The sequence below is a fragment of the Triticum aestivum genome, chromosome 6B (assembly GCF_018294505.1).
Source record: "Triticum aestivum cultivar Chinese Spring chromosome 6B, IWGSC CS RefSeq v2.1, whole genome shotgun sequence".
Classification (NCBI taxonomy): Eukaryota; Viridiplantae; Streptophyta; class Magnoliopsida; order Poales; family Poaceae; genus Triticum; species Triticum aestivum.
Window position 1 is genome coordinate 666,993,129 of NC_057810.1, and position 9,549 is coordinate 667,002,677.

At 43.2% G+C, this 9,549-nt stretch overlaps 1 protein-coding gene across 1 annotated transcript; it reads left to right on the forward strand.

Moving 5' to 3' along the window:
* Nucleotides 1-572: 572 nt before the first annotated feature.
* LOC123138937 (receptor-like protein 12) lies at nt 573-4,649 on the forward strand. Its single transcript, XM_044558785.1, has 2 exons — nt 573-1,770; nt 2,571-4,649. Exons 1-2 carry the CDS (start codon nt 582-584, stop codon nt 4,511-4,513), a joined length of 3,132 nt encoding a protein of 1,043 aa, XP_044414720.1. The 5' UTR covers nt 573-581; the 3' UTR covers nt 4,514-4,649.
* Nucleotides 4,650-9,549: the final 4,900 nt, after the last annotated feature.

A 9,549-nucleotide genomic window follows, 5' to 3' on the forward strand; every position in this document is an offset into this window, starting at 1 on the left:
GGAGCAAAATGAGTGAATCTACTCTCTAAAATATGTCTATATACATCTGTATGTGGTAGTCCATTTGAAGTCTCTAAAAAGACAAATATTTAGGAACGAAGGGAGTACAACTTTGTACCAAATTACCAAAGTTAGTACAAAGTTGAGACATTCATTTTAAGATGGAGGGAGTATATTTACTTATTTTTTGGTACATTTCACTATTTGGCCGGGACAGTCTCTTCTGCGTGTTTGCCAACCGCCCCTACGTGTGTTGTATGCGATGAACTTCGAAGAAAGAAGACGCCGTGGTCTACTTGACTAGCTTTCCCCGTCAATCGAATGGTCGGACGAAGCAGCAGTCTTCGAAGACTCGGCCAAAGTCAAGAACGGGGCATGGAGCGGAGACTAGCTTTCCACGTCAAGTCACAACTGTTAACGCAACTGTGTTACATGGGGGCCAAGAGCAAAGACTCTGATGTACATATACTGTAGATAAAGCGGGCTTGGTGCTTGGTACGATCACAGGGCATTCAAGTTGCATGTTTGTTTTTGCACCTGCCATCTTCTATATATATACATATGCAGCAGAGAAGAAGTACATGAGTTCATCTCGTCTTCTCCTGAGTCGAGAAAAATCGCCAGCTGCAATGCCTGCTCACCGCACCTCACCGTTGGTCACCTTAGGTTTCCTTGCTGAAATCCTGCTACTGGTGCATTGTTCACACGCCCTTTCAGCAAACAGCAGTGCCTCGCAGCAGGTCCCTGTACGCTGCCGCAGGGACCAGGCCTCCGCGCTTCTCACCGTGAAGCGTTCCTTCTCCTTCACCGACGAGGGCTACTGGGCATCCACCACGACACTGTCATCGTGGAGAGCGGACACAGACTGCTGCCGCTGGGAAGGCGTTCGCTGCGACAATGTTACCGGGAGGGTCACTGCACTCGACCTCTCGGAGCGGAACCTGCAGATCGGCGAGCTTCACCCTTCCATCTCCAGGCTTACCTCTCTCCAATACCTCAACCTTGCCTCCAACACGTTTACCAGCTCCCAGCTTCAGGTTTCTGGTTTCCAGAGCTTGACACAACTGACCTATCTCAACCTGTCAGGTTGCAACTTTGATTTTCAGGTCCCAGTCGATATCTTTCGGCTCACCAACCTGGTCACCCTCGACCTTGGATACAACAGATGGGAGCTCCGTCCGTCGACCATAGTAGCCAGCGACCTTGGCAAGCTGAAGGAGCTCCATCTAGAGCAAGTTAATATCACCGGCACAGCACCGGAGTTCTTCAAGGCACTTGCCAACCACTTCCCCCTTCTTCAGATCCTTCGCTTAAACGAATGTCCCCTTTCTGGTCCACTCCACCCATCCTTATCAAGACTCCACTCCTTGTCGGTGATTGATCTTGGTTATAACTCTTTAACCGGTCCTCTGCCTGATTTGTTCACTCCTTCCAATTTCCCTTCGCTGCGAGAACTTGTGCTCGCTGTTAACAGATTTGAGCCGAGTGCATTCCCTCTTGGGATCACTGGGCTAAGGAATCTCATGATTCTCGACCTTGGAAGCACGAACCTCGTTGGGGCCATCCCTACCTCCATCGGGAGCCTCATGTCACTGACTGAATTACACATCGGTGGGAACAGCTTCTCCGGCAGGCTACCTTCGGCCCTCAGCAATCTGACAAACTTGATCATACTGGACTGTCAGCATTCCGGTTTGTCTGGGCAGGTTCCATGGCTTACAAGCTTGACACGACTTGAACGCGTATGGCTCGCCAACAACAACTTCACGGGTAAGTTGGTACTTCTGAAAAGATTGCAGCTTGCTAAGTCATCTGCTCCCTCTGTAAACAAATATAAGACGTTTCTAAAACGAGTTATAGTTGTTTACAAAGGGAGTACCTATCAAATTTGTTACATCTTTTTTTGGATAGTTGGATCCTGCCATGTTCTTAGGCACATCACATTGCTATCAAATATTATACGATGACAGCTGTAAATAAAATATATGGGGTTTATATCCAAAAAAGTGACAGGTTAACAATATGTTTGTCCCACCTGAGTTTTAGTGTATCCTGATCTAGTTACTTTACTTTGGAAAAAAAAATAGGACTGTGTAGACAAGGGGTGTGTGTGTGTGTGCATCTTTGAATGGAGAGGCCGTGGAGGTGCTCTACTCCATTATCTAAAAAGAATTGTACAAACGAATTGTCTTGGTTTAGATTTAAGAAAACAACCCATGTTCTATACCAAATACTCAAGAACTACAAATTTAGGCTTCTTGATTTAAAGGATTTCCATCGGAATATTTAGATTATTATTCCTTAGGCATTTTTACTAGAGGGCTTGTGCTTTATCATATGGTTTATTTAAAAAATAGATAGTGATATTTTCGAGATTATCGGGGTGCTTTATTCATTCAAATTTTACAAGATGCAAGCAACATCCGGAGAGTTCAACGACCACATAAGCCAAGCTACCCTGTTTTCATTGTTGTCGTCTTATTTTCCTGGGGGCATGACAAGTGACTAAGAAACATATCTGAACTTACACGGTCTACCAATTTTATGATTAACACAATTTTCTTCTACAGGACCGGTTCCTCTTGACGGACATATGTACCAATATCTTACAGAGGTGAATTTAAGCAATAATTCACTCTCCGAGACAGTCCCAGCATCCTTGTTCACTCAGCCAGCATTGCAGACATTGCACCTCCAAATGAACCGACTCTCTGGTGCTATTGAGGAATTCCAGAATCCATCAGCTAAGCTAACTGACGTTGACTTGAGCAGCAATCAGCTGACAGGTGCAATTCCAACTTCATTTTCCTATCTCACTGCTCTTCATACCCTGCAACTTGACAACAACAATTTCACGGGTACCTTGGATCTAAACACATTCTTGAGGCTAAGGAATCTCAGTGTGATATCAGCCTCCTATAACCCATTGTTATCTGCCTCCGGGGATGGTAATGAAGTCGATGATTATAGTAACAGTAGTCTTTCTATCCTGTATCTAGCATGCTGTAACCTAACAAGGTTGCCCCTTGTGATTAAATATCTACCTGAACTACAAGATTTGGATCTCTCTTCCAATCAAATTCATGGGGAGATCCCTGACTGGATTTGGAGAAACATGAGCTCCTTGGACCTCTCTCACAACCACTTCACCACAGTGGGTCAACCCCTGCACTATGTTAATATAAGGTTCATCGATCTTAGCTTCAATATGCTCGGTGGCGTTGTGCCTTTCCCTTTCGACGTGTATGATCTTGACTACTCCAACAACAAATTCTCGTCCATCCCTCCAAGCAATTTCCTCCGACAGTTTGAGGTGGCCTACTCCGTCAACCTTGCTAACAATGAACTGAGTGGGCCTATCCCCTACTCAGAATGTCGTAAGGACCATCCTCTCCAAATACTCGACTTGTCCGGCAATAATCTCACCGGGTTGGTGCCGCCTTATTTGCTAAAAGGTTGCAATGACCTCACTGTGCTGAACTTGAGGGACAATAGCCTTGACGGAGCATGGCCTGACGAGATCGACGAATCATGTAACCTGAGGCTGATAGATTTACATGGGAACCACATCCAGGGGCGCCTGCCGAGAACATTGGCTCGATGCCAATGCTTGCTAGCTCTTGACATTGGAGGGAACCGTTTTGTGGACTCTTTCCCTGTATGGCTAGGTCAGCTACAGGAGCTTCAGCTACTTGTGTTGAGATACAACAATTTTCATGGCCCGGTGAGCATCCCCCCTCTTGTGGAGAAGAACTCAAGCGCCCGTTACTTCGCCAGTGTACAAATCATTGACCTTGCAGGAAACGGCTTCAGCGGCGATCTACCACCATATTTATTCAAGAGTTTCAGGTCCATGGTTTTGGACCCAAATGGAACCGCGGAATATGATTATACAGTGCATGCGCGAGCTGGTAGATCGAATTATCAGGTTGTGATCGATGTGGCCATGAAACAACAATACATGAGGGTGGAAAAAGTCCCAGCTGACCTGATGGTGGTTGACCTGTCATGCAACCGATTCAGTGGGTTCATCCCACGGTCAATCGGCAACCTCACATACCTTCACGTGGTAAACTTGTCTCACAATGCTTTCAGAGGCAAGATCCCACACGAGCTCGGCCAGTTGGCCCGGATTGAGTCACTGGACCTCTCCTGGAACCATCTCGTGGGGGAGATCCCACAGGAGCTGGCCATGTTGACCACACTTGAGTGGCTCAACCTCTCCTACAATGATCTCGGTGGGAGGATACCTTCTGGCAGCCAGTTTTCCACATTCACCAGCAGCTCGTTCCAGGGCGGAAACAGAGGGTTGTACGGGTGCCCACTTCTCGTGAAATGTAACCTTACATTCGTGACTTCGCCATCTTCGTCGCTGCCACCTCCTGTGCGAGAAGGATCACCATTAGATGATATCATGTTATGGCTTTTTGTTGGTGTAGGCTTTGGAGTCGGATTTGCGTTGACAATTGTACTACTGGTTGTCTACGGTTGCTGGTGCAAGAAATGGTTTTGAGGCGCTAGACAGAGTAGTTGCCTAGTCTTTTCTTTGTCTTTTACAATAAAGGATTTGTGATGTAATTTCATGAGCAAACTCAAGATATGTACACCTGAATGAATGCATGTAATATGTCCAGTCTAAAGAAGTGACCAGAACACTTGGAGCTCTCCTTCCTTTTTTTTTTGTGGCAGACACTTGGAGCTCTTATCCGTGTATTTTAAGCTCTCCATTTTGTACATGCTAAAACCAAGCCCAGGACAGCAAGAGCTCTTGCTTGTATAACCCAACCTCTTGACTACTCCCATAATTAATCTTTTTTTGCCACCCTTGTATTAAAAAGGGGCGTGCTAAAGAAAGAGATAACCATGTAATATTTAAACTTCCATAACCATGTAACTTTCCATTATTTTTTAAAACTCGCATATCACTACAATATCTAAGCTCCCACGAATGTAAGCCCTATGAGCGCTCCGGGATGAAAGGATCAAATGACCACGTCTTATTTTAAGAGAACGAACCACTTAGTTTTTTTAGGAGAACCACGGTTTTTTACTGGGTCAGTAGGTTTTTTTTTGAGAAAAATATGTTTTTGGTCCTTCAAATTTCCCAAAAGTATAGACTTGGTCCCTCAGATTTTTTTAATATACATTTGGTCCTTTAAGTCTCAAAACCGGATAAGCTTGACCCAAAACCAAATTTTAAGCACGTTGAACGGGTTTGACCACGTTTGAGCAGGGTTGACCATGTTTGACCGATGAACAGTAAGTTCAAAAAATAGTTAAAAAATCAAAAGAATCTGAAATTTTGTGGCAACCAAGATGCTTGGGTGCTCTAGGTGCGTGTAATTTTTTGTGGTGTTTAAAAAAGTAACATGCTTAAAAAAATCTGAAATTTTGTGGCAACCAAGATGCTTGGGTGCGCTAGGTGCTGTAATTTTTTGTGGTGTTTCGACATTCAAGGAGCACATGGAAAAAATGGCTCAAAAAGCCAAACATTGTTTTTTTAGCCCCTGGGATGTTATTTGACCATAAAAAATTACAGACACCTAGCGCACCCAAGCATGTTGGTTGTCACGAAATTTCAGTTTTTTAATTTGTTTTTTTAGTTCACTATTCATCGGTCAAACCTAGTCAATCTGGTCAAACCCGGTCAACGTGCTCAAAATCTGGTTTTGGACCAAATTTATCCGGTTTTGAGACTTGAAAGACCAAATGTATACCAAAAAATCATGACGGAGAGGGACCAAGTCTATACTTTTGGAGAACTTGAGGGACTAAAAACATACTTTTTTGTTATTTTGGACATAGTATAATCGAAGTCGCTTACATACACTCATCGCTATGAATGCGCACACACACACCCTATCCCTATGAGCACCTTCAAGAGACTGAGCTGGCACATCATCTTGAGATTGATGAAGTCAACACAAACGGAAACGTCTACTCCCACTGAACGCACGTCCAAAAGGCTTGAAATAAACCCCTGCCAGGTATGAGGGGAATTAATGATGCGACCAACTATATCCACGCCTGTCAAAGTGATGTACCATCGCACAGCCGCACGATCACTGCCAGCTTGGTCCATCACCGCCTCCTCTGCGTCACACGCCTGCATGGGCATCATGGGTCCACCACCGCGCCACATGCCCCGTCCATCTCTCCATCTTTTTTCCCTTCCCTCATGGCATTAAGCCTAAGCCTTTACCACCTCCTCTGCACCACACAGTTGCACAGGCACCCGGCCCATCACCTGCTCCTCCGTGTCATATGGTTGCACGGGCATCGCTAGTCCATCACCGCCTACTCTGCACCACACGGTTGCACGGGCGCCCAGCGCACACCGTCTCCTCCGCACCACAAAGCACCACGGGCTTTGCCAATCCACCAGCACGCCACACACACCGCCCATCGCCTCGTCTTTCTCCCCTTCTTTTGTGCGGTAATTAACGTCCAACGACAATGACGCTCGGGGCCTAGAGGAGCAGATGACGAGGTAGGATGCCATGGCTAGCAATGGCACTGGACAGGGACGACTGTCGTCTTCGGAACTTGGCCGCTTTCATCAACACGCCATGGTCCACAAGGTCGGTAGTACAACTCCCCATACCTCCTTCCTCTCCCTATGTCATCCTTTCTTTCGCAGCCTGATTCAAATTCAATCTTGCTCGCTTCGGGGCTAAACAGGACTATGACGGGATTTTATCTCACCGTGCAAGGTTTCAATCTGAAAGTCTCATGCTTCACTGCTTGAGTACCATGTCTGTGCTTGTGGATTAACAACCTCGAGCAGGCAGTTAATACATGACATGCTTTATGCTGCCTCTGTTCCACAATGCAGTGCATATTAGTTTTTTCAAAAGTCAAAGATGTCTATGTTTGACCAAGTTTATAAAATAAACTATCAATATCTGAAGTATTAAATAAATAAACTATAAAAGTACATGTAGATGTTGATTATTTTTTAAACTTGGTCAAACATTGATATGCTTGACTTTTGGAAACAAAGTATGTACTATACTACCTCCATCCGGGTTTATTGGTCCCCATTGTATTTCGTGCCAAATTTTGACCATAGATTAAACTAACAAAATGTTCACGCATGTCACCAAACATTATATTTTTGGAAACTATGTTCAAATACGAATTCAATGAGATAAATTTTCTTGACATGCATTAACATTTTATTAGTTAAATTTTTAGTTTAAATTTGGCACAAACTACAAAAGGGACCTATAAATCAGGACAGAGGTAGTACTTTAGAACGGAGGAAGTATTAATTAGCATATGGTTCCACGCCTAAGGAGCATGTTCTCTAATTGAACTTAATTGGCACTAAAACAATAAGGCAAGATGCTAACTAGGTTTTTTTGTGAATATAATTTGGTTGATTGTCACCGGGTCACTTATGTACACACATTCAAATGAAAACTGAGATTAATCACTTGTACTATTATCTCTTGATCCTCTCATTTTTGTCTCTTCCTCTTAGAGGCTGCTATAAATATTATTCATTCCCTTTCCTGTCGTTAGTCGGTGCAAAGCATTGCTTTTATTTGAAATGTATTCTTCCTGTTTTGATTCTAACTACACATCTAAATGATCAATATTGAAAACCAGAAGCCATATACTTTGGTGCAGTGGTGCAACTTCCAAGTATCTCTCACTTCCACTACCCTTTTACCATTATTGCAGATCATTGTTGTTGGTGTTTTGTATTATTTGACCAAGGTAAGTTACGAAATATTTGTTGGTCAAATCGCAGAGTTGTATGATTGTTATAGATGAATGCTACAATCAGAAGCCTTAGTTACGCATATCATAGTTTTGAATTAGTTTTGTAGATGACTATTATCATGTTCATCCAGTACTGTGGTTAACCCTGTAGGTCCGGGATATGCGTGATGCCTACTACTACTTTGGATATGTTTCTTGCAGTGCTGCAAACATATATTTTTGTGAAGAACAATAGTTGTAAAAAAAACTGAGTAATATCCTACCAAGTAAATGATGATTCTTAGTATCTGGACATATCCTGCAATGCAATAAAGGGTATTCTCACCCCAAAATTTTGGAAGCCAAAACACAAAAGGCCCATGAAGTAAACAACAAACCCCGGCCCGCAAATAGAGCAGCAAGGAATCTATTCGTGAATTAACAATCAAATAAATAAACGGTAAAAAATTAAAATGACGCAGCAAGGCGCGTGTATGCTTCTAGTCCATATGATTTGGGTCATCATTCCACGGGGATCTCTCTCTCTCTCTCTCTCTCTCTCTCTCTCTCCTCTATGGGTTGAATCCCTTCAAATTTTCTCTCGCCACCCCAGGCCCAAGCATTACTACCGCCGCCCCATATGCCCAAGCACCCGGCGCCTCGTCTGCCTTCTCTTTCACGAGCACAGAAACACATGAGTTTTTTTGACAAATGCACACATGAGCTTCTATGTGAAGCATTTTGCATCAAATTACCCTCGAGACGTACGGGCGTGAGTGACCGGGCTGGCCCATTAATCAACTAGCTCGCATCTTTTTTTGTACGACTGCAGCGACTTTGGCGCACTACAATGACCCAGTGTTGTAGCAAGCCGAACACTGTAGCGGCACATGTGCACTGTAGCGTGCGTTTTTTCCGGTTTTAGTTTATTCTTTTAAAAGTTTACTTTTTTGGAGAGCGGAAGTTTTTGGAAAACACGAACGTTTTCAAAAATTCTATTTTTTTGATAAAATATACACATTCTGAATTCGTGAACAAATTTTGATAACATGAATATTTTTAAATCTTCAATAATTTTTTTGAAAATGTGAACATTTTTTAACACTCCCATACATTTTCTATTAGTGAACAATCTTTCAAAATGGGAACATTTGGTGAAATTCCAAACAATATTTGGACATGCAAGAAAATAGAAATTCTCCCAAAAATGGAAATACAAATATGTATTTAGAATCAACTATTTTGCAAAAGAAAAAATAAATAGAAAATGTCCAAGAAAATTGGTAAAAGAAACAACAAGAAATCAAAAGCAAAACAACAATGAACTGTGCAGGAACCTTATAGAATAGTCACAAAATTGGAAAATTGTGTTCATTGCTACTGCTAAATGGGCCGACACATCCTTTGCTCGTTTCCCTATGTGTTTTGCCAAGAAATTGATGCAATGAGTGTCCAATAGAGTTTTTTCAAAGGCACGGCAACCACCTATAACGGTTGCGGTGTTGCCATCACTTATCTCATTGATCTATTTGATTCAAACCATGGCGTGATTTAAACAAATTTTACATGAATGTATTGGGCTCATTTCGGGGTGTTTTGTCTCACCACTGTTGAAGCCCCGTGCTACACAGAGTACCCGTTGGGCTAGAGAGAGAAGGTTCTTTAGAAGAGCTCACCATTACCCCATTATTTACCCATAGCTTGATAGTGAGCTGTTTTCCTTGCCGTAAAGAGGTTTTGTCTTTTCTTTGCTATCGACATGCTGATTCATCATGATGGACACAACTGATAGGTATCTCTCGGGAGCTTCAATACAGCGACCAACGCGCTGGGACAGAC